General features: G+C 34.4%; 2 protein-coding genes and 1 pseudogene across 2 annotated transcripts; all 3 read left to right on the forward strand.

The window, feature by feature from the left end:
* The first annotated feature begins 15,189 nt into the window (after window positions 1-15,189).
* On the forward strand, window positions 15,190-16,063 carry LOC121204627 (uncharacterized). The gene is made up of 2 exons (XM_041074845.1): window positions 15,190-15,336; window positions 15,676-16,063. Exons 1-2 carry the CDS (start codon window positions 15,220-15,222, stop codon window positions 15,907-15,909), a joined length of 351 nt encoding a protein of 116 aa, XP_040930779.1. The 5' UTR covers window positions 15,190-15,219; the 3' UTR covers window positions 15,910-16,063.
* Window positions 16,064-16,599: 536 nt separating this feature from the next.
* LOC107934083 (uncharacterized) lies at window positions 16,600-19,017 on the forward strand. Its single transcript, XM_016866427.2, has 6 exons — window positions 16,600-16,895; window positions 17,181-17,527; window positions 17,630-17,871; window positions 18,064-18,176; window positions 18,291-18,528; window positions 18,637-19,017. Exons 1-6 carry the CDS (start codon window positions 16,600-16,602, stop codon window positions 19,015-19,017), a joined length of 1,617 nt encoding a protein of 538 aa, XP_016721916.2.
* A 4,259-nt stretch (window positions 19,018-23,276) lies between these two features.
* LOC107934063 (2-oxoglutarate-Fe(II) type oxidoreductase hxnY-like) lies at window positions 23,277-26,102 on the forward strand (annotated as a pseudogene).
* Window positions 26,103-26,165: the final 63 nt, after the last annotated feature.

Raw genomic sequence — 26,165 nt, forward strand, 5'->3', positions numbered from 1 at the left:
TCAACCCCATGTATCTTCCTTTCACTGAGCTCTGTCCAATATAACGGTGTTCTACATTTTCTACCATACAAAGCTTCATACGGAACCATTTTAATACTCGATTGATAACTATTATTGTAAGCAAATTCAATCTAAGGTAGATACCTCTCCCAATTACCTTCAAACTCTAGTATACAACATCGGAACATATCTTCCAATACTTGAATTACACGCTCAGATTGTCCATCTGTCTGAGGATGAAATACAGTGCTAAAATACAACTGAGTACCCAAGACTTCTTGCAATTTGTCCCAGAAACGAGACGTAAATCGGGGATCTCTATCTGATATAATAGAGACAGGCACTCCATGTAGCCTGACAATCTCAGATATGTATAGTTCAGCTAATTTATCCAAAAAATAATCCATACGTACCGGAATAAAGTGAGCTGAATTTGTTAATCGGTCAACAATCACCCAAATAGCATCTTTTTTTCCTCGGAGACAAAGGTAACCCCGATACAAAATCCATAGTGATTCTTTCCCATTTCCATTCCGGTATAGTATTTGGCTGAAGTAACCCCGAAGGTACCTGATGTTCAGCTTTAACTTGCTGACATATTAAACACTTTGATACAAACTTAGAGACATCACGTTTCATTCCCGACCACCAGTACATCTTTTTCAGATCATTATACATTTTATTACTCCCTAGATGTACAGACATAGTACCGCTGTGAGCCTCGCGTAGAATCTTCTGTATGAGCTCTGAATTCTGAGGTACACATACCCTACCTCTGAATAATAAACAACCATCAGAACCAATCTGAAATTCAGAATCATTACCTGACTCACACTGTGCCCGTTTAACTTGTAACTTCTTATCATTCTTCTGAGTTTCACATATTTGCTGTAAAAATGTTGGTTTAGCTCTTAATTCTGCTAGGATTGAACCATCATCAGTCAATGACAACCGGGTATTCATAGCTCGTAAAACATATAGAGATTTCCGGCTCAAAGCATCAACTACAACATTAGCTTTACCCGGATGGTAATCAATAATCAAATTATAATCCTTTATCAGTTCAAGCCACCTGCGCTGTCTCATTCAAATCTTTCTGTGTCATCAAATATTTCAAGCTTTTATGATCAGTATAAATATGACATTTCTCACCGTACAAGTAATGCCGCCATATTTTCAGTGCAAATACAATAGAAACTAATTCAAGATCATGTACTGGGTAATTTCTTTCATGTGGTTTAAGTTGTCTTGAAGCATAGGCTATTACTTTACCTTCTTGCATTAAGACACAACCTAAACCATTTAATGAGGCATCACTATAAATAACAAATTCCTTACCCGGTTTAGGCTGCACTAATACAGGTGCTTTCGTTAGTAGATCTTTCAATCGGTTGAAACTCTGCTGACATTCATCAGTCCACTCAAACTTTACATCTTTCTACAATAATCGAGTCATCGGAAAAGCTATCATAGAGAATCCCTGTACAAATCTCCGATAATAACCAGCTAAACCAAAGAAACTTCTAACTTCAGATACATTCTTTGATGGATTCAAATTGACAATAGCTGAGATTTTACTTGGATCTACCCTGATGCCTTCGGTAGATACAACGTGTCCAAGAAAACCCACTTCTCGGAGCCAAAATTTACATTTATTGAATTTAGCATATAATTGCTTCTCTCGCAGAATTTGCAACACAATTCTCAAATGTTCTGTATGTTCTTCTTCATCCCGAGAATAAACCAAAATATCATCAATGAATACTACTACAAATCTATCTAAGTACGGTCTGAATATCTGGTTCATCAAATCCATGAATACTGTAGGTGCATTAGCTAGCCCAAATGGCATAATCAGAAACTCATAATATACGTACCTGGTTCTGAAGGCTGTTTTTGGCACATCTGACTCCTTTACCCGTAACTGATAATAACTTAATCGAAGATCAATCTTTGAAAACACAGTAGCACCTTTCAACTGATCAAATAAATCATCAATCCGGGGTAACGGGTACTTATTCTTTATGGTTACTTTATTAAGCTGCCGGTAGTCAATACATAGTCTTAAAGACCCGTCCTTCTTTTTCACAAACAAAACCGGAGCACCCCAAGGTGAATGACTCGGTCGGACAAAACCCCTGTCAACAAGCTCTTGCAGCTGTGTCTTTAACTCTTTTAATTCAGTAGGAGCCATCCGGTACGGAGCTATGAAAATCAGAATAGTTCCCGGAATCAAATCTATGAAAAATTCCACTTCTCTTTTTGGTGGCAACCCTGGTAATTCCTCTGGAAACACATCGGAAAATTCACATACTATTGGCACTGCCTGTATCCTTGACTCAGATACCTTAGTGTCGAGTACATAAGACAAGTAAGCATCATACCCTTTTTTTGACATACCTTTGTGCTACTATTATTGAAATCACATCAGATAACCTTTCTGTCTGATCAGATTTAACCCGGAGCAACTCACCATTCTGACATTTTAGCACAATATATTTTTGTCTACAATTTACTACCGCATCATGCTGGGTTAACCAATCCATGGCCAATATCACATCAAATTCATCAAATGGCAGTAACATCAAATCAACCGGGAAGCAATAACCTCTTACCATCAGTGGGACAATTTTTACAAATTTTATCCACCAACACAGACTGGCCCAAGGGGTTCGAGACTTTAACCACAAATTCAGTAGGTTCAACTGATAAATTTTTAACAATTGCAAGTTTAACACATATATATAAATGCGTAGAATCAGGATCAATCAATGCAGTAATATCAGTATCAAGTAAAGAAAATGTACCAGTAATAATATCAGGTGCTGAGGTATCTTCTCTGGTACGGATGGCATATGTCCTAGCAGGTGCTCGTGCTTCAGACCTGCCTGCAATATCTTTCGTAACTCCTTGGCTACCACTGACATTACCAGATGGTCGAGGTGGTCTACCTCTCGAAACTGGATTACTCGGCTTCGATATCTGTTCAGCTTCTTTTTCACCCCTTTCTGGACAATCTCTGAGGAAATGGTCAAAAGAACCACATCGGTAACAAGCCCCGCTCTTTAATCGACATTCACCAAAATGAGCTTTATTACAGTACTGGCATCTCGGCTTAGGAGTGCCAACACTGCCAATACTGGTCACTGATGGAGTAGAAGGTCTTGGATTAGTACGTTGAGAACCTTGCTCTCTACCCGAATACCCAGTGGCTGAGGTAGAACGATCCTGGTACTTCCTTCAATTTCTTTGAAGCAGAAAACTAGGATTTTCTCATCGGTCTTTTACTAAAAATTCGAGCTTCCCTCTCATCCTGTTTCTTTTTTTTGCTCGATTCTTCTGCTTTATAAGCTTTCTCTGCCAATGTAGCAAACTCTCGAATTTCAAGAATTCCGATCAGTAGCTTAATGTCTTCATTCAAACCTTCTTCGAATTGTTTGCACATTTCAGCTTCTGACTATACCCATTCTCGAGCATATTTACTCAATCGAACAAATTCCCTTTCATACTCAAATACTGATCTGTTACCCTGTTTCAGCTCAAGAAATTCTTTTCTCTTTTGATCGAGAAACCTCTGACTGATATATTTCTTTCTAAACTCAGTCTGAAAGAATCCCCATGTAATTTCTTCTTTTGAAACAACTGAAGCTTTAGTATTCCACCAATGGTAAGCTGTATCTTTTAGCAGTGATACGACACATTTCAGACATTCTTCTGGTGTACAAGATAATTCCTCCAAAACCCAAGTAGTGTTTCCTAACCAGAATTCAGCCCGTTCGGAATCATCATCAACTGCTGCTCGAAATTCTTCGACCCCATATTTGCAAATTTTATCTGCTGGAGCTTTCCCTTTTCTGATAGATTCAGTACCTGTACCCTGTGGGATTTCGGGAACCGGTGGAGAAGTAGGAGGAGGAGCTTGAACTTGCTGCACTACAGGGTTAGTTCTTAAGTATTGACTAAACCATTCATTCATCATTTGAAAAAAGGCTATTTTTGCCTCCTCCCCTCGACCCTCTGTCTCGGGCCTTCTACTGCTAGTTTCTTCTCTTTGTACTGAAGCCGAAGCATGACTCCCAGCTTCCTCAGATTGAGCTCGGTCGGTAGACATTTACTATAAGAAAAACACATTTTAAATGGTCAGGAGATATCACACTATCAATAATAATTTAAATGGCATGTATAGCTAATCCCTTATTTGCTACATCGGTCCTAGAACTGGCTAAACCGTAACTCTGATACCAATAAATATAATACCCCTACCCGTATTCATTGCCAGAATAGGGTAGGAGGTATTACCGGAGTTTACGATTTTTTTATATATTCAATATAGCCCCTTTATAAATATCTAATCTTCCCTAAAATTTTAAACTAAAAACAATCCACATCAACCAATCCAATTCAACATATTTTTAAGATAAATTCATGCATATTTATAAAATAACGTCATCACATACCCAAAACCAGGTTTGTTAACCATACTAATGGCTAACTTTACATTCATTTCATGTTAACATTTACTTTATTAGCTTATACATGCCATTGATTTCCAAAATAAAGTTTCTTTATATACCGAAATCCTGAGGTTGATAGTGTGATGTGTCTCCGACCAAATCTGACCTCCGAACTCTTAACACTACAAAACAGGAAAAAAGGAAACGAGGTAAGCACTTCGTGCTTAGTAAGCTCATGTAACAAGAATTATACTTACCTAATATTTTCAATACAACACAATAAACATTCATATATCCATTCAATGCATTATTACCCTAATATGCACAAACTCAACATTCTAGTACAATAATTTCCATGTACCAATAATATATACCATGATTGATGAGCTCACCAATATCATAATTTCCATTTCCTTGTTATTTTTCCATATTTATCCCGTTGAATTTATCAGAATTTCGATGGATTTTCAGAGGTACACTTTTAGTGTACAATTCTAGGTCCGTCAGTTCATATTCATGTGTGCACATTTCCATTTCAGAGAGCACACTCCCGCGAACCTCAACCTTGCAGCGGGATTACCAGTCCAGGCTAAATCCCCTGCAATATAAACTCATAGAGTATTGTCGGGATTACCAGTCCAGGCTAAATCCCCTGCAACGACAATTACTCTAATGAGCTTGGATCTGAATTACCAGTCCAGGCTAAATTCAGACCCGAATTCGGATTACCCGTCTGGGCTAAATCTATTTTACACATATTCTTCGGGAGGGCTATATCAAGATAGGATCACTCGTCCGGGCTAGATCTTTTTTACCGTCAATTCCTTTTCAGAGATCTATCGAATTTTCCTTTCATTCAATCGGGATTTTTCCCCTTTTATCAAATATATCAATGTTTCATAAATTTCCATATAATGAACATTCAAATCATATTCATATCAAAAGCATGCATTTCAAGCATTTAAGAATATAATTCAAGTTACAAGAACTTACCTTGATACTTGTTTGTAAACAAAAAAAATCTACTAATCCCGAACTTTTTCCTATCCTCGATCTAGCTTCGTATTTGAGTCTTTTGGTGCAAAAATTATGGAATACCAGCTTAGAGAACCCTCCTATAGCGTTTTTAGCCGCTGGAATTGAAGAGAAATGAAGAGAAATCTAGATATTTCCTATTTAGTCCTAGCTTTATTTAGTTAATTTTGCAATATTCCAATTTTGCCCTTAATTTATCAATTTTCCTGCTGATTTCATGCCCTTGCCGTCCAGCTCAAATAAATTTTGGGTCTAATTGCCTTTTAAATCCTTTCTCATTAGACTCTTAAGCTATTTAATCATTCTAGCAACTTTTACACCTATTACAATTTAGTCATTTTCATTTAATTGACTACCCAAACATTAGAATTTCCTAACGAAATTTTAATACCACATTACTAACATTTCATAAATATTTATAAAATTATTTTTGACTCGGTTTTACAAGATAGAGGTCCCGATACCTTGTTTTTACCCAATTTCTTCAATAATTTCTTTTTCTAACTAACCACTAAATCGGTAAAAAAAATTTCTATCAATATTTTCATACGATTTTCCTATCTTATCAATTTTCATGCACAAATATTGAAATAAATTTCTCTTTAAATTGGATTTGTGGTTACGAAACCACTGTTCCGATAACTTTGAATTTAGGCCATTACACTAAAATATATTCTATTGATGATAAAACTTGATAAGAAATGGGCAATAGTTCAACAATTAAAACGTTAGTACATGTCCTAAAAGACCTAAGTTCGAGCTCTTCTTTTCTTTATAATTTTGAAATTTTGGCAAGTTTCCCAAACATTAAAATATGTAAAATTAAGTGTAAAAATTAAATAAGAATGAGCAATAAGCTCAACGGTAAGGTGTTAGTATTATTTGAAACTAGCGTTTGAGCTGCTATGTTCTTCCCCCATTTCATTTTTGTAACACTCCTAACCTTATCTGTTGTCGGAATAGGGTTACGAAGCATTATCAGACTTTATAGATTAAATTCAGACATTTCACAACCTTTATTATACATATCAAGAATTATTCATTTAATACTCATATTATCCTTTAGATGGGCCCTCAAGGCCTAATATACACCTTAGAAGTGGATCGGTACTAAACCGGATACTCAGGGAAGTTTTCCCAAAATTTCAAAAATTTTCTTAAAAGCAGGGGACACACGCCCGTGTCTCTGCCTGTGTGGATGAAAATAGGTCATTTTAAGGCCATTTTCTCACCTTTTTTTGATATCAGCGTACACACAACATTTCAATACGTCAAATAGCCCTAATCAAACAATCAACACAAGTCAAAATCATGTTTTAAACATAATATATATATCATCACAAGACTCAATTGGCTAAACTTACCAAAATATTCATTGATTTACCAAAATCTACTACTAAATCTATGCATATAAACATATATATATATATATATATATAACTCCTTCACAACCATAATTCAAATTTAGCTCTTTTCCAATTCAACCCTATATATGCCATATAAACCATAAAGTGCATAACAAAATCTACCGGAACAATCTGGATAGTGTGTTCCGACATGTTGACCCGATCCTTCGAGCTTCTTGAAAATCTACAAAGAACATTAAACGACACAAGTAAGCTTAATGAAGCTTAGTAAGTTCGTTAGCTCTAACATAAATCTTACCGAACATACTATAATAATTCATTTAGGTAAATCATTTCATAAACATTTCCTGCCAATCACAACTCAATTGATGAATTTACTTATTTGAGCTCAATATCAATAACAACTTAAATTCTTCCACATTAATTCCATGTGGCACTTACCATTCCTTATTAAATCAGAGAACGTCTTACGGATTTGAATACATCGTAAACAGAAGCCTAAAGGCTGCACTGAAGCACATAAGTGTTAAATGGAAACCCATAAGGGTTAAACGGAAGCTCATAGGAGTTGAACGGAAAGCCATAAGGGCTAATCTGAAGCTCAAAAGAGCTAAACTGAAACCCAAAAGGGTTGAACTGAAACTTATATGAGTTGACTGAAGTTCATGAGAGCTAAATGGAAAGCAAACACAAAATTCCACAAAAAATGCTGAAATTCGGTTTACTTGGGTAATTTACCGTCAATTCTTCTTTTGCACTGAACGACTGTACTCAATCCTGCTTCTGTTCACTTCGAAATTTGATTCAATTTCATAATTTTTACAACAATTTTATTTTCAACAAATAATATGAATAAATGCATATTACCACTCATCAATTTAACAAATAACATTAAAAATTTAACCTTACGAACTTACTTGGGCTAAATTGTGGAATTTTTAATAGTTAAGGATTATTCTGCTAATTTCCCTTTTTCTTATTGATCTACAGGCTCTTGATCTAAAATATAAAATTTATTCATTCATTAGCATATATCTCAATTATAATTCACTTCACAATTTATACCCTTAAAATTTTGAAATTTACACAAATACCTTAACTTTTACAATTTTGCAATTTAATCCCTCCCCAATTTGTCTATCGAATAAGCTAATTTTTCTCAATTAACACTTTATCTAAATATTCTAAGCTATTACATAGCCTTTGATAAACATAATTTAAAACCAAACCCTAAGATTTAATTTTTTTTCATAATTTGATCCTAAAATCAATTTCTATTGAAATTACTTGATAAAATAGTCATATAACAAAATTAAAGCTTCAATTTCAAGCTAATTCATCATAAACATCCATCACTCGTCAATGGTAACTTTCAAAATTACTCATAGAATAAAAAAACTAATGAAATAAATAGTTGGACATAATTGTAAAAGTCTCAAAAACATAAAAATTTCAAAGAAAAAGCAAGAATTGAACTCACTTGAAGTAAAAATATGAAAAGCCAGCTTCTTGGGAACCTCCTATGGTGTTTTTGGCTGAAGAATTGTGAAGAAATATCTAGATTTCTTTTAAGTTTCATTTTTATCTAATTAAATTTTATTTTATTTCCCATTTTGCCCTTAATCACCTAATTTCTTTGTTTTTTTTCTGCTTATGCCTTTTCAGCCATCTTCTTTGGGCTAATTTGCCCTTTAAGTCCTTCCTCATTTAACATTTAAGCTATTTTATCACTTTAACAAGTTTTGAACATTTTTCAATTTAGTCCTTTTTAATTAATTAACTATAGAATTTTCTAACGAAACTTTAATACTAACTCAATGATACTCTGTAAATATTTATAAAAATATTTACGGCTCAGTTTATGAAATCGAGGTCTCGATACCTCGTTTTTGAAATCACTTAACTTAATAATTCCTTCTAAAACACAAATCACTAATTCAAAAGTCTTCCTAAAATCACATTTGACTCGTAATTAATAATTAATATAATTTTTGAACTCTCTCTTGAATTTAGTGGTCTCGAACCACTGATCCGACATCATTAAAAATTAGGCTGTTATAATTTTAATTTTAAATTCGGTAAAAATTTAGGATAATTACAAGTGACGCCCCTAAGGTTTACCCTAGGAATTGACCCAATTCTTTCCTAATTAGAATTCATATCTTGTCATTTCTTAAAATTCCAATAGAATTAGAATTCCATCATCTTTTTATCTTCTTTTTCTAATTAGAATTTCAATTTGCCTCTTTTTCAAATCCTAATAGAATTTGCCCTCCATCCTCCTATTTATTCTCTTTTTATTCTCTTTCTCTTTTTTTACACCATTATTTTCAACATTCTTGCTATTGATTATTTTGTTTTCCCGAATTAAAAATATTAATTTCATCTCTAATTTCGTAAAGAATCTATAAGAACATTCCAATCTCGGTGTTTAAATATTAAATTCTTGTAGAATTTTTATCCGTGCTAATTTTAAAGAATGATTAAACAATCTTTTAAGAATATTGCCAAAAATCTCCTAAAATCTTGACTTTCTTGAGATTCATTATTAATTCTGGCATAAATATCATTTGAATAACCCGATTTAGGTACCTTGGATTAGATTTAAGTGCAAGGAACGACGTTCGAGATCCCTGTGACAGGAGTGTGTTATTTTACTAGAGAATCAGAGCAAATCGTGCCTCAGAATAGGGTCACATAGTCATGTACCCCTTCTATATGATCTAGGGCTTTTCACACAATCTGGCCACACAGTCGTGTGTCCCCTGTTTCTCAGATTTCACAGTTTTGGCCCAAAATTTTGTGTTTTGTTCAGTTTAGTCACTGATTGGTTTCTGAACTATTTTAGGTTTTTATTTTTATTTTTTTCAATTAAGCCCATGATAATATGAATAATGCTAGAATCCATGATATAATTTATTGATTTATTATTGTGAATGTAAGATATGAGATTGTTACATATCTATTGTCACTATATTTCTGATGAACTGATATTGTTATGTAAAACCATGATGATACTGATTACAAGAGATACATGTCATTATTACCGTTAAATTGAATATATGATAAGCAAGTCTGTTGCTGCTATTATGATTTGTTATAAGCATAATAATTGCTATTGTATATATTTGATATAAGCATGTTAATGTTGCCGTATTTAATTGTTATAGCATGTTATTTTGCATTGCATGGGGTGAGACGTTTGAATGGAGGAAGTCGTTGGCAGTTCATCTATTCGACCAATGGTTTATCCACAATGGATTTCAGTCGGCAATCATCTGCTCGACCAATTGTTCATCCACAACGTATTTTAATTGCCAGTCATCTGTTCGGCCAGTGGTTTATCCACAACGTATTTTAGTTGATCTCCTTGAGCAATGGTTAATCCACAACGTATTAGCAGATTTTATCTGCTAAGACAGATGGTTCATCTACCAATATATTTTATCATTAGTAGTTCATCTCCAATGATCAGTGGTTTATCCGCAATGTGGTGTAAAGGTAGATGAGTTCTAGGGAACTCCTACTATGGCGTGTAGCGGTGGGGTAGGACATTTTTATTGTTAAATTGAACTTGCATTGCATGTATAATAAATTACCTGGCTACAAATATTGAAATATTTTGTTGATTAGTTGATCTGAATTATCGATATTTTGTATTGCTAATTGATTGTGATTTATTCCATGAGTTGATATTATGCATGGCTTGTTTATTTTTTGCTCTAATTCCCTTGTGAAGGAACTCGCACTGAGCGTCATAGCTCATTCCTTCATTTATTTTCATCTTTACAGATAACTTACCAAGTTAGGACGTGAACGCAACATAAGGATGGCTCAAAAACGTTTTAGTTTTATGAAAGTATTATTAGGCTTTTTTTTATAATTTATGTTATTTCAAAATTGTACTATTTTATTTCTAAAACGTTTTAGGATTTGTTTAGCATTCATAACATTTATCTTAATTTTAAAATATGGTTTTTATTAAAGCATGAAATATAGTTTTATTAAAACTAAGTAAAAATCACTTTTCCACTATCAGATTAAAATTAAAAATTGTGAGTAATAAGGAGAATTAACTAAATTTTCCTAAAGTAATCACAGTTACTTAAAAAGTTAACCTAAAACGTTTTTTTTATAACTTGTCAACTTTTTTGAAAATAGACTAAATTTTCTTCTAAAATAAATAAATGTTTTAAATTGATTGTTTTAAAAACTCCGATCGTACTAGGCTATCTCAGTGGCCAATATAATCTTCCGAATTCGGATCTAATATCTAGGCTGGGTTGAGGAAGTTACAATCTATATAATACTATCGATTACTCTTACTAGTCTTATCAGACATTTCATCTTTAATATATTTTAAATATTTTTATATTATTAAATTATGTTGTTCTCTTTAATAATTATATATAAATTTAACGTGATTTGAAAGCACATTTGAAAATTAGAAAAAACACCATTGAAACACAAAATGCATAATTTGAAGGGGAGATTATTTAATAAAAAGGTAGAAATCACAAAACTTAAACAGTTAATGTAAAATGTTTCACCAAATCACAATATTAGAATTTTTTTTTTGTGTCATAATAAACATGTAAACATGTAACTATAATTTGATCAGAACTATGTACAAAAAGTAAGATTGAATTATCTGAATCTTTCTTCTTATTAAAATAATTTAAGTTGTAGATCTGGAATGAGGACTAAATTATGAATAATTAGATGTATTAAAATTTTTTGAATCAAATAAAATTACAGTCGCACCCAATATCCGACTTAAAAAAGCTATCAACATCACCAACCCCGACTTCCATCCTTCGTCCTTCCTTCAGACAAACTCAACACGAAGGCTGTTTTTTTCTTGATTATGATCGCGTTAATGCGTTAGTCTTTGGCCTTTCCACACGGTATTAGAGTGTAGAGAGATTCCAAACTTTACCCGTCCAAGAAGTTACACATAATACATATGACCTTCCATTTTCTCACCTCAATTTTTCTCTCTCTATATTTTTTTTCTTCCATATTTTCACGAGAAACAAACGCATCTTCGAGTTTCATTTGTTTTTAACCTTTTTAAAACCTATATTTAAAAGCAAAAGAACTACAAACACTGATATATTACAAAAAAAAAAAACCCTCTTAAACTATTATACTTTATTTAAACAAGTTTTTATGCTTTTTTTAATTAAATAAATCTTTAAACTATATTTTTTTTTACTTAGAATGCCCTTCATTTTAATATTAAAGTGAAAATATTTTGAATTTTTAAGCTAACTTGCATTTTATGCTAACGTGACTTTAATTGGAATAGTTTAATCTTGAAAGTGATTTTATACCTTACACACTTAATCACTCTTTTGAAATGATTGATTACTCTTTTAAATTATATGTTGATGTTAAAAGTGAGTAGAATTACTATTACCCAACAATAAGTTAAAGATGAAACTTGAATTTCAAAATAATTTTACTTTAATATTAAAATCAATGGCAATTAATACATACACAAATGGGTGAAATTTATTAAATTCCATTTATCAAAGGTGTTAATTTTAAAGCTTGGAAAATCAATTGACTTGCGACGAGTTTTTGGATGGGATCTAGTCATATTTGGGTTCAAGATTTTTCCATTTTCTTTAAGGAGTCATGGGTATGCATTCTTCATCCTTCAATTTGCCAATGGTTTATATCTCAAAAGGTTCAATTGGACACTTATCCATCTATGCATTACATTCATCGGTTTACTCGATCCATCTTCCACTTTTATATAAGTATTTATGAGTAAAAATCATTGGATAAAAGTTTATTTAACTACAAAAATAATTCAAAACTTGTTTAAACAAAAGTATAGCACTTTGAGGGTTTTTTTTATTATATTAGCCAATTACAATATTATCTTTAAAACAGAAATCAATTACCTTAATTTATGATTAATATTTTTAGGGTAAACTATACTAGTAGTCATCTAACTATTGATAAAGTTTTTTTTTGGTCACCTGATTATGAAAAAGCTACAAAATGATTACCCAACTATTTAATTTTTTCTTTTTTGTCACTAGTTATTAAATAGCCAACGGAAAGATGATGTTGTAGCTTTTAAAGTTGGAATAATAGCAAATTTAACTTTGAATGTACAAAAATTTAGTCCTTAATATTTACATATTATATAATTTGGTTTTGCTTTTCTTTGTGACCATTTCACCTAAAAAGCTAAAAAAAAATTATCAACTAATTTGATTGAAATTATATAAAACATGGAAACATCCAAAAATCCAAGATAATAATTTTCATATTTTTTTATTCTTTTAAAATTAAACCTTAATATCACAGAGAAAAGTAAAATTATAAAAAGACTAAATTACACAATGTGTAAATATTGAGAGTTAAATTTTTTAGAATCAAGGCTAAATTAACACAATATATAAATGTTAAGAGTTATAAAGTTGTTATTATATCAATTTTAAAAGCTTCCAAGTTACCTTCTTATCAATAATTAACTGTTGGTGACCAAAAAAAGAAAAGTTGAATAATTGGTTCATAATTAAGAAACTAAAAAATAATAATAATTAGATATAATTTACCCTTATTTTTAACATGATTGACCATTTCTAAAATCTAACTCAACTTTTGATGGTGAAGTCAACGGACTCAACTTTTTCCTTTTGACCATTAACAAAGCAAGGATTATTGCTTACTTAATACATTCTAGTCACAAACTAATTAATAAAATTAAGTAGTTTTAATTGCAAATTTGAGATTGGATTGAAGGACGAAGGAAATAAAATGCGGACCAGATCACAACTTACAAGGGCGTTTGTTTGACCGTCTAGAGAAAAAATAGAGAAATAGAGTAAAATCTACAATTGGGTTGGATTCAAATTTATATAATCTTCTATTCATTTCACTGCATATCAAATACAACAACAATAACAATATATTTTTTGAAGGTATAAGCCCATTAAAAACCCAGCTTTCAAATATAACTTTTAATTAAATAAAAAAATAAACTATAAATCTAATTTTAGTGTCAGTGTCTCAAGAATTCATTGTTTATTTATTATTATTGTTAAAACTTTTAAGAATTCAAGTGTTAATCTATATATATATATTTAGTTATGATGTATTGTGTTATTTTTTCTATTATTATTGTTGTTACAACTTCTAAAATTTTGGTTATTATTATTAACATTTATGAGTTAGTTGTTTTTTGCTCTCATTATACATTAAGAGTTATAAAATACAAATAATTAAACATTTGATTTTGTTCAATAAAGATTGATAGTGATTAAAGGTTTAGTTATATTTTTAATAAACATTTATAATTATAGATTTTACAAATTATTTAATTGATATTTTATGTATAATTGAAAAGAAATTAAAATGATCAAATAATGTCTAAAAAATATAAAACAAACATAATTTGATCTAATTAAAGTTGAAAAATTCAAATTTAAAGACAATTTTATTTAAATAAAGTTCAAAAGTCAAAACCCAAAATCAACACGAAAATTCGAATCGAATCAATTTAATACGATTCGATAATAATTGATTTTTTATGTCCATCAGTTTGATTTTAGTTTTGGAAAATAAAAATAAAAAAATTGAATTACACGGTTCAATAAAAAAATCGAAAAATTTAAATCAAACCGACCTTACCCCTAACCCTGTCTAATAATAAGCTTTTCAACCCCACAGACCACAACCAAACCATCGACTTGTCAGTTTTTGTCAACTAACGCTTGGCCGCTAGGCTTGGCACCGTTCTTCTCTATTGCTTCACCAACGCTCGTTCTCTCCGTCTCTCTACATTTTTTATTTTTAATAATTACTTTTTTTTGTTAATATATACGGAACTACTTAAATTTGGTCATTTCTATTTAATTGGTATCTAAATTTTTTAACTGTAAGTCAACTTAGTATTTTTTTTGGGGACCTAATTAACACAGTTAAAATATGTTAATGTGGCATTGAGAATCAATAATATGGTGATACATGAAGGTCTCGCATTTCTAACAAGTGGCATTTTTTTTTAGTTAGACAAGAGTATATGGTGAATTATAGCACTGAAGTGATTTTATTAATAGCTTTGACTAGTATTTGTTTTTTAATATGTACTTCGAATTCTATCGGTAGCAAGCATAGGAAATTGATTTGTACTTAGATTGTAATATAAATTTCAGGAGGCTTTGCAACACTTGGCATCTAAAGACCTTTAGTGAGTTATTGATGGAGGCGAAAATAGAGGCTTAAGAAGCTGTGACCGTTATGTACAGTAGAATCAAATTCGCGTTAGCGTGCTTTGTTATGTCCATTCAGCAAAAGTGGTAATAATAGACTTGGCCTTCGCCTTTATGATGAGTGCATAGATGCAAACCTCATTTCGGGAAGATGCGTTGAGAGGCTTCAACTTAAAGAATATGGAGATGATCAGATGTTCAACGTCTTTATTCGATGTAGCCTCGGAAAATAACTTGGTTTCTTTGGTTTGTCATTGTAACCTTCTGCCGTTTATTTTTGGGTTAATTTTTGCTTTTTGGAACATCTTGATTTGCTTTTACTTTTTATAACATATACTGAAGTCCGCTGTCTTGGTTGTTTCCTTTAGCTGAGAAACAACAGATGTTACAAATTTATGCATGGATGAAACTGCTGTTTTGCTGTGATTTGTCAATGCTTTGTTGCTGGATGAGAAGGTTGTCAAGGATTGAGTCAAATGCACTCATTTGAACTTCTACTGGCTGTCTTGTTCTGTGTAACTTGTGTTTGCATACCGTGTATTATTGAGTTATTAGTTTCTGTTGAAGTTGGCCTGCGTGCAGCAGATAAAGCAACTAAGGAGCAGACCATGCAACACAAGTCAGGCGGATGAAGTGTTGAAGATCAAGCTGGAAGATCAAGTTGTTGCAATATCTCCGGATGAAGTACATACAATATGTAAGCATGATGCAACACGTATGCTTACTGTAGTATTTCTGGATAAAGTACATGCAGCTACTAAAGTTGATGCTACTGTTCAAGTTCAGTTTCATTTTATTACTTTAAGTAATATTTTGTAACTTAGATAAATTAGAACTAAGTAGAAAATGTATTTAATGCATTCGGTGCTGATAAGATTGATAGATCAGCTAAACTAATTGTGCAAGTTGTGATTTGCAAGTTGTGATATGCAAGTTGTGCAAGTTGCAATGAAGCTAAAAATAGTAAGTGAAACCTGTCAAAGCTGACCAGCTTATGATTGGTATATATATTGGCATTATGCCATCTTTTTAATTAATGAATTTCAATAGAAATCATTCAAGAAAAATAATCTCTCAATTTTTGCTTTCTTTCACCAAGTAAAATTCTATTTGTTTATCTTACAAATATCGAGCCTTTTGAAGCTCAATCTTCCTTCATTCTTTATCCGGATTTATTACATTGTTGCTCAAGTTTTAGACTGAGCTTCATACTTTCTCCTAATAAATTGTTCCAAAATCCAAACAATTGGTATCTAGAGCCCTATTCTTAGTGGACCTGTCATTTTCAATCCTTAGAACCATGGCTTCATCAGGCTTCTCACTAGCTGCACCACCAGATTTCAATGGTGAGGGCTACCACATTTGGGTAGTAAAAATGAAGACCTACCTATAGGCATTTGACCTATGGGAGGTGGTCAACTCAGATGTTGAACCAGAACCACTCAGAGCCAATCCAACAGTGGCTCAGATCAGGCAGTATGCTGATGAAAGAACAAGAGGCATAAAGCTATGTCTTGTGTCCAGAACAGTGTGTCTGATGTGATTTTCACAAGAATTATGGCTTCTGAGTCACCAAAGCAGGCCTGGGATAAGCTGAAGGAGGAGTTCCAAGGGACTAAAAGAACGAGGCAGCAACAACTACTGAATTTAAGAAGGGACTTTGAAAACTTGAAGATGAAGGAGGAAGAAATAGTGAAGCAATACTCAGACAGAAGCATAGCTGTAGTAAATAGCATAAGGCAACTTGGAGAACAGTTTAGTGAAGCAAGAATTGTGGAGAAGGTGATCTCAACCTTGCCTGAAAGGTATGAGGCAAAGATCTCATCTCTTGAAGACTCGAGGGACCTAACCAGCATTTCATTGACAGAGCTGATCAATGCTCTTTATGCTCAAAAGCAAAGGAGAGCCAGCAGACTGGAAGAGCATTAAGAAGGTGCCTTCCAAGCCAAAAGCAGACCAACCACAAAGTCCTCTACTTACAAGGGGAAGAAAACCTGGAAAGATAAGCCTAGAATAGATGGTGCAAGAAAATATCCACCTTGCCCACACTGCAAAAGGCTAAATCATCGGGGTGAAGTATGTTGGTTTAGGCCTGATGTGCAGTGTAAAATCTGCAAAAAGATAGGCCATGCAAACAAAGTTTGCAAAAACCAAGGCAAACAGAGGCCAAATCAACCTCAACAGCTAAGAGCTGAAACTCGAGTAGCAGAAGAAGAAAGTGATCAAGAAGAACGAGTCTTTACTGTCTCTTGCTCATCTACCAAAAGAAAAGCAACAAAAGGATGGCTGATAGACTGTGGTTGCACAAACCATATGACCCTTGATGCTGATATTTTTAAGTCAATTGACAGAAGCTTCAAAACAAGGGTGAATGTTGGAAATGGACACTTCATCAAAGCTGAAGGCAAAAAAGATGTGTTGATTGACACTCCTACAGGTACCAAACTTGTTTCAAATGTACTTTTGGTGCCTGAAATAGATAGAAACCTGCTCAGTATAGCTTAGTAGCTAGAAAAGGGCTACTCTGTGGTGTTCAAAGGCAAGGAGTGCCTAATCAGTGATCCAAATGGATCCAAGCTCATGACAGTGACCATTGCTGACAAGAGCTTTGTTGTGGACTGGAATAAGAGCTCAGACAGTGCCTACATAGCTGTTCAAGATGAATCCAATCTGTGGCACAAAAGACCTGGCCATGTCAACTACAACTTAATGACTCAGCTAACCAAAGGAGATTTGGTTGAAAACTTCACTAACTCAGTTGAAAAAGAAGAATTTTGTGAAGTATGTCAACTAGGAAAACAAGCTAGACTACCATTTCCTACAAACAAAGCCTGGAGAGTTTCTGAAAGACTGCAACTTGTACACACTGATATGTGTGGTCCAATGAAGGCTCAATCTTTGAATGGCAGCAGGTATTTCATCTTATTCATTGATGATTACTCGAGATATTGCTGGATTTATTTTTTGAAACAGAAATCAGAAGTGGACTCAGTATTTTTGAAGTTTAAAGCTGCAGCAGAGACTGAAACAGGTTGCAAGTTGAAGACATTGAGGTCTGATAATGGGACTGAGTATACTTCATCCGAGTTACATATATTTTGTGATGAAGCAGGCATCAAACACTCGCTCACCAACACTTATACACTTTAACAAAATGGTGTAAGTGAAAGAAAGAACAGAAACTTGATGGATATGGCCAGGTGCCTAATGTTTGAAAGAAATTTGCCTAAGACATTTTGGGTAGAAGTAGTTAACACTGCTGTTTACCTCCAAAACAAGCTCCCAACCAAGGCTTTGGCTCAGAAAACTCCATTCAAGGCCTGGTTCGGGTTCAAACCATCACTGGCTCACCTAAGAGTCTTTGGATGTGTATGTTATGGTCATGTTCCAGCAACAAAGAGAGACAAGCTTGCTAAGAAAGCTCAACCTGGTATTCTGGTGGGCTACAGTAGTATCAAGAAGGGTTATAGGATACATAATCCTTCAATAAACAAGGTCTCTGTGAGCAGAGATGTTGTATTCGATGAGAAGTCAAGCTGGAACTAGGATAAAAATGAACCAGAAACTGCTGCTGAAGATTTGGTGACAGATAAGACTGAAGCTGATCAAAATGGTCCTGAAATGGACATTAATGATGAACCAGTCAGGGGCACAAGACCATTGGCTGAGATTTATGAAATAGCCCAAATGGCTATTGTTGAACCAAACAGCTTTGAAGAGGCTGAAGCTCATCAAGGCTGGAAACAAGAAATGGCTGATGAAATCAGTATGATTGAGGAGAATCAGACCCAGCAACTAGTTGAAAGACCACTCAACAAAAAAGTCATTGGAGTGAAATGGGTGTTTCGAGCCAAGCAAAATGCTGATGGTAGCTTGAACAAATTCAAAGCAAAGCTGGTTGTAAAGGGTTTAGTCAGAACTATGTAGCATGCAAACCAAGGAGGAGTGTTGAAGTTGGCCTGCATGCAGTAAATAAAGCAACCAAGGAGCAGACCATGCAACACAAGTCATGCGGATGAAGTGTTGAAGATCAAGTTGGAAGATCAAGCTGCTGCAATATCTCCGGATGAAGTACATACAATATGTAAGCATGATGCAACACGTTTGCTTGCTGTAGTATTTCCGGATAAAGTACATGCAGCTACTAAAGTTGATGCTACTGTTCAATTTCAGTTTCATTTTGTTACTTTAAGTAATATTTTGTAACTTAGTTAAATTAGAACTAAGTAGAAAATGTATTTAATGCATTCGGTGCTGATAATATTGATAGATCAACTTACCTAATTGTGCAAGTTGTGATTTGCAAGTTGTGATGTGCAAGTTGTACAAGTTGCAATGAAGCTAAAAATAGTAAGTGAAACCTGTCAAAGCTGACCAGCTTATGACTGGTATATATATTGGTATTATGCCATCTTTTTAATTAATGAATTTCAATAGAAATCATTCAAGAAAAATAGTCTTTCAATTTTTACTTTCTTTCACCAAGTAAAATTCTATTTGTTTATCTACCAAATATCGAGCCTTTTGAAGCTCAATCTTCTTTCATTCTTTATCCGGATTTATTACATTGTTGCTCAAGTTTTAGACTGAGCTTCATACTTTCTCCTAATAAATTGTTCCAAAATCCAAACAATTGGTATCTAGAGCCCTATTCTTAGTGGACCTGTTATTTTCAATCCTTAAAACCATGGCTTCATCAGGCTTCTCACCAGCTGCACCACCAGTTTTCAATGGAGAGGGCTACCACATTTGGGTAGTAAAAATGAAGACCTACCTACAGGCATTTGACCTATGGGAGGTGGTCAACTCAGATGTTGAACCAGAACCACTCAGAGCCAATCCAACAGTGGCTCAGATCAGGCAGTATGCTGATGAAAGAACAAGAGGCATAAAGCTATGTCTTGGGTCCAGAACAGTGTGTCTGATGTGATTTTCACAAGAATTATGGCTTGTGAGTCACCAAAGCATGCCTGGGATAAGCTGAAGGAGGAGTTCCAAGGGACTAAAAGAACGAGGCAGCAACAACTACTAAATTTAAGAAGGGACTTTGAAAACTTGAAGATGAAGGAGGAAGAAATAGTGAAGCAATACTCAGACAGAAGCATAGTTGTAGTAAATAGCATAAGGCTACTTGGAGAACAGTTTAGTGAAGCAAGAATTGTGGAGAAGGTGATCTCAATCTTGCCTGAAAGGTATGAGGCAAAGATCTCATCTCTTGAAGACTCGAGGGACCTGACCAGCATTTCATTGACAGAGCTGATCAATGCTCTTTATGCTCAAAAGCAAAGGAGAGCCAGCAGACTGGAAGAGCATTAAGAAGGTGCCTTCCAAGCCAAAAGCAGACCAACCACAAAGTCCTCTACTTACAAGGGGAAGAAAACCTGGAAAGATAAGCCTAGAATAGATGGTGCAAGAAAATATCCACCTTGCCCACACTGCAAAAGGCTAAATCATCGGGGTGAAGTATGTTGGTTTAGGCCTGATGTGCAGTGTAAAATCTGCAAAAAGATGGCCCATGCAAACAAAGTTTGCAAAAACAAAGGCAAACAGAGGCCAAATCAACCTCAACAGCTAAGAGCTGAAACTCGAGTAGCAGAAGAAGAAAGTGATCAAGAAGAACGAGTCTTTACTGTCTCTTGCTCATTTACCAAAAGAAAAGCAACAAAAGGATGGCTGATAGACTGTGGTTGCACAAACCATATGATCCCTAATGCTGATATTTTTAAGTCAATTGACAGAAGCTTCAAAACAAGGGTGAATGTTGGAAATGGACACTTCATCAAAGCTGAAGGCAAAAAAGATGTGTTGATTGACACTCCTACAGGTACCAAACTTGTTTCAAATGTACTTTTGGTGCCTGAAATAGATAGAAACCTGCTCAGTATAGCTCAGTAGCTAGAAAAGGGCTACTCTGTGGTGTTCAAAGGCAAGGAGTGCCTAATCAGTAATCCAAATGGATCCAAGCTCATGACAGTGACCATTGCTGACAAGAGCTTTGTTGTGGACTGGAATAAGAGCTCAGACAGTGCCTACATAGCTGTTCAAGATGAATCCAATCTGTGGCACAAAAGACCTGGCCATGTCAACTACAACTCAATGACTCAGCTAACCAAAGGAGATTTGGTTGAAAACTTCACTAACTCAGTTGAAAAAGAAGAATTTTGTGAAGTATGTCAACTAGGAAAACAAGCTAGACTACCATTTCCTACAAACAAAGCCTAGAGAGTTTCTGAAAGACTGCAACTTGTACACACTGATATGTGTGGTCCAATGAAGGCTCAATCTTTGAATGGCAGCAGGTATTTCATCTTATTCATTGATGATTACTCGAGATATTGCTAGATTTATTTTTTGAAACAGAAATCAGAAGTGGCCTCAGTATTTTTGAAGTTTAAAGCTGCAGCAGAGACTGAAACAGGTTGCAAGTTGAAGACATTGAGGTCTGATAATGGGACTGAGTATACTTCATCCGAGTTGCATATATTTTGTGATGAAGCAGGCATCCAACACCCACTCACCAACACTTATACACCTTAACAAAATGGTGTAAGTGAAAGAAAGAACAGAAGCTTGATGGATATGGCCAGGTGCCTAATGTTTGAAAGAAATTTGCTTAAGACATTTTGGGTAGAAGTAGTTAACACTGTTGTTTACCTCCAAAACAAGCTATCAACCAAGGCTTTGGCTCAGAAAACTCCATTCAAGGCCTGGTTCAGGTTCAAACCATCACTGGCTCACCTAAGAGTCTTTGGATGTGTATGTTATGGTCATGTTCCAGCAACAAAAAGAGACAAGCTTGCTAAGAAAGCTCAACCTGGTATTCTGGTGGGCTACAGTAGTATCAAGAAGGGTTATAGGATACATAATCCTTCAATAAACAAGGTCTCTGTGAGCAGAGATGTTGTATTCGATGAGAAGTCAAGCTGGAACTGGGATAAAAATGAACCAGAAACTGCTGCTGAAGATTTGGTGACAGATAAGACTGAAGCTGATCAAAATGGTCCTGAAATGGACATTAATGATGAACCAGTCAGGGGCACAAGACCATTGGCTGAGATTTATGAAAGAGCCCAAGTGGCTATTGTTGAACCAAACAGCTTTGAAGAGGCTGAAGCTCATCAAGGCTGGAAACAAGAAATGGCTGATAAGATCAGTATGATTGGGGAGAATCAGACCCGGCAACTAGTTGAAAGACCACTCAACAAAAAAGTCATTGGAGTGAAATGGGTGTTTCGAGCCAAGCAAAATGCTGATGGTAGCTTGAACAAATTCAAAGCAAAGCTGGTTGTAAAGGGTTTAGTCAGAACTATGTAGCATGCAAACCAAGGAGGAGTGTTGAAGTTGGCCTGCATGCAGCAAATAAAGCAACCAAGGAGCAGACCATGCAACACAAGTCATGCGGATGAAGTGTTGAAGATCAAGTTGGAAGATCAAACTGCTGCAATATCTCCGGATGAAGTACATACAACATGTAAGCATGATGCAACACGTACGCTTGCTGTAGTATTTCCGAATAAAGTACATGCAGCTACTAAAATTGATGCTACTGTTCAATTTCAGTTTCATTTTATTACTTTAAGTAATATTTTGTAACTTAGTTAAATTAGAACTAAATAGATAATGTATTTAATGCATTCAGTGCTGATAAGATTGATAGATCAGCTTACCTAATTGTGTAAGTTCTGATTTGCAAGTTGCAATGAAGCTAAAAATAGTAAGTGAAACCTGTCAAAGCTGACCAGCTTATGACTGGTATATGTATTGGCATTATGCCATCTTTTTAATTAATGAATTTCAATAGAAATCATTCAAGAAAAATACTCTGTCAATTTTTGCTTTCTTTCACTAAGTAAAATTTTGTTTGTTTATCTTACAAATATCGAGCCTTTTAAAGCTCAATTCCTTAATTCTTTATCCGGATTTATTACGTTGTTGCTCAAGTTTTAGACTGAGCTTCATACTTCCTCCGGATAAATTGTTCCAAAATCCCAACAGTTTCATTAAGATAGTCCTTTAGCATTGAACTGGAGAAATAGTGATAGGTGTGTCGGTCGAGTTTACAGTTTTGTACATTGCGTAGCCAACTCCTATCTGATAGCATGGTTCGCTTATCATTGAGGATTAATTTTATAAACCTTTGCCTAGACCCTTTGCTCGTTCAATTCTGCTGCAACCAGCCTAGTGTTGAGTATCCTAAAGTATACACCCTAAAAAATAAATTGTATTGGAGGAGGGTTTTGCTGACTAGTGTTTTAAAAGCATTCTTTAATACAAAAGTGGGAGGTTAAAAACAGTATCCCGATTTGATTTATCTAATTATACCCGAAGACAAAAAGAAGATTAAATTATCCAGCGAAGTATTTATTTTGATGATATTGATAAGAGGCAGAGCAAAGTAAGTTGCAGCAGAAAAGGAGTAAAAAAAAAATATGCCTGACGCTCTTCAATTTCCCATCATTGACTTGTCATCCCCAGATCGCTTCTCAATCGCCAACTTGATCCGTCAGGTTATCCTTTGATTTCTTCTTTAGCCCTTTGCGTTGCAAATATTCAATTTTTAGGCAGCTCCCAGCAAAACAATCTGCTTTTCAACTCATATGAGTTTTTCAATAGCGATGCGTTGACCACGGTTTCTTTTACCTTGTAAATCATGGGGTTGATGAAGAATTGATTAGCAAAGTTTTTGAGCAGAGTAGTAACTTCTTTTCACTCCCCATTGAAGAGAAGATGAAGTTGGTGACAAAGAATCACAGAGGTTATACGGCACTTCATGCTGAAAAGCTTGATACTACTTTAACTACCAGAGGTTGTTTCTTTATTTCAATCAATTAACCTTTCCCTTTTGTTCCCCCTTTACTGCTTAACATTTTTTTGATGCTAGCTGCCTATTAATGATTATGTCAACGAGTTTGATTCAAGAAACTAGTGGGGCTATTCTAGATTTACGAATGAACTCTTTTCAGCAAAGTTTCTTTGCTTTCTTAATTTCTTTCTAGTTCAATGTAAAAGGTGATTTAAGGTGAGATTGATCAGTTTTGACTGCTTCAAAAACAGGTGACTCTAAAGAAAGTTTCTATATCGGTCCACTAACTGATGACCTCAATCAATGGCCTTTAGAAGGTATGTATATCTTATAAACAACAACTTGCAGTAGTTGTCAATTTCCAGATTCCTTCTTTACTTGCACTTTATCTTGTATAAATAGTTTCTTCATATAAGAAATTTAATTGATTTTTACTAAGATCTTTTGGCTTGGAAATTTCAGAAGATCTGCCATCGTGGAGATGCACAATGGAGACTTATCACCAAAAGCTGCTGTGAGTCCCTGGTGTTAGTTCACATATTGGTATTCATGGTTTACAGATGATTTCATACATCTTTGGTCTCTTTAGGCTTTATTTTTAGCAAAGAGCTTCTTCTATAATTTGATAAATATAATTAACCTTTTCATATATTCCCTTGTCATCCCAGCTCAAAACTTACTTTTTAAGTTTTGAATTCAACTCTATCTTGCTTGGAAATTCATACTATGAGATTCTACTTCTGCCAGGTTTTAAAAGTTGCTAAATTTGCTTCCTCAGGTCTGCTGTGACGAAATTACTTTCTTTAATAGCCCTGTCCCTATAATTAGAAGAAGATTTCTTTGAAAAAGTGGGTGCCCTTATTGAACCATTGGCATTTATTCGTTTATTACATTATCCAGGTATGGTAGAACTACTTGGATCTTTGGCATTATACTTGTATATTGAAGTTCAGAGCTATAAAACCTTAAGAATATAACAATACGCCTCTTGATTTTGATGTTAGGAGACTTGAACTCTTCAAGTGAAGAAATATTTGGTGCTTCTGCTCATTCAGATTATGGAATGGTCACTCTTCTGGTCACAGATGGTGTTCCAGGGCTTCAGGTGTGTTCCTTGTTAATTGTACACAAACCTCAAATTTCATATTTCGGCCCAACATCTGTTTCATCTTTCTGAAAGCAGATTTGCAGGGAGAAATCCAAGCAACCACGAGTTTGGGAGGATGTACCAAGCATGAGTGGGTGAGTCTTAATGATGGTAGATTGTTCAAGTAATCACTAGACAAAAGTACTGGTTTAAGGTACTCGTTCCTACCTTTCAATCCTATCCAGAAGAAAAACGAAAAGAGAAGCAACATATTTGTTAACTTTGCCAAACTAGCCTCTGAACTTTGATTCTGAACCTGTAGGGCATTCATTGTTAACATCGGGGACATGATGGAGGGGTGGACCAATGGTTTGTTTAGGTAATCCAGTTGTCTGCATCTTATGTATAGCTTTTGATGCTTCTCTTAGAGGGTTTGAAAAACAGTAATGTTAGTTTCTTTGTATCTCCTCTAATTTTGTGTAATGATGCATCAGGTCGACACTGCATAGAGTGCTTCAACCTAGACAAGACCGCTACTCTGTAACGATTCACCCTTTCTTGTTTACTTGTAGTGTCATTTCTTGTGTCATCTGTTCATGGGGCCGAACGATTGAAATGTTATCACCAGTCATTGCACATGGCACATTGCTCATTCTCTCACTCTTCAATTTTTATGGAAAGTTTTATAACTATTATGTAAATGTTCTAGGTTGCATTCTTTACAAATCCTAGCAAAGACTGTATTGTGGAATGTTTGGAAAGCTGTTGCACCGAGTCTTGTCCACCAAGGTACTGATTCAACTGGTATTTTCAAATTGGAGCATCATGAATTTCATATATGTTTGTCATCAGAGAGATAGGTAACACGTTTTCATTCTTACATGCAGATTCCCACCCATAAAAGCCATAGACTACCTGGAAGAGCGTGTTAGGCTTACATATGGCTTGTAGTTGAAGTTATGCATCAATTTTTACAGATTATATTCCAAGTTCCTTTCTGCTAATAAATTGCAAACATTGTAATCTGTACTTTTGCAGCTACAGATAAATGCAGACCTCTGCAAAGATACTGTAATGTAATCAGCAGACAGATGACATTGAAAAATAGTAGAAACAGAACCAGAAAACATGTAGTATCTAGTATGCTTGTTTTATGTGTACTTTTTGGTATCAAGTTCATTGCAA

Source organism: Gossypium hirsutum, chromosome A08 (assembly GCF_007990345.1).
Source record: "Gossypium hirsutum isolate 1008001.06 chromosome A08, Gossypium_hirsutum_v2.1, whole genome shotgun sequence".
Taxonomy (NCBI): Eukaryota; Viridiplantae; Streptophyta; class Magnoliopsida; order Malvales; family Malvaceae; genus Gossypium; species Gossypium hirsutum.

Bases quoted from the DNA above. Each gene is read 5' to 3' on its own strand.
- LOC107934083 (XM_016866427.2), top strand. From the start codon at position 16,600: ATGTCTTGTGTCCAGAACAGTGTGTCTGATGTGATTTTCACAAGAATT. The intron at 16,896-17,180 runs GTATGAGGCAAA...ATGTTGGTTTAG, and splicing joins ATCTCAACCTTGCCTGAAAG to GCCTGATGTGCAGTGTAAAA. The intron at 18,177-18,290 runs GTTACATATATT...GGATATGGCCAG, and splicing joins ACTGAGTATACTTCATCCGA to GTGCCTAATGTTTGAAAGAA.
- LOC121204627 (XM_041074845.1), top strand. From the start codon at position 15,220: ATGCAAACCTCATTTCGGGAAGATGCGTTGAGAGGCTTCAACTTAAAG. The intron at 15,337-15,675 runs GTTTGTCATTGT...TGCGTGCAGCAG, and splicing joins AAAATAACTTGGTTTCTTTG to ATAAAGCAACTAAGGAGCAG.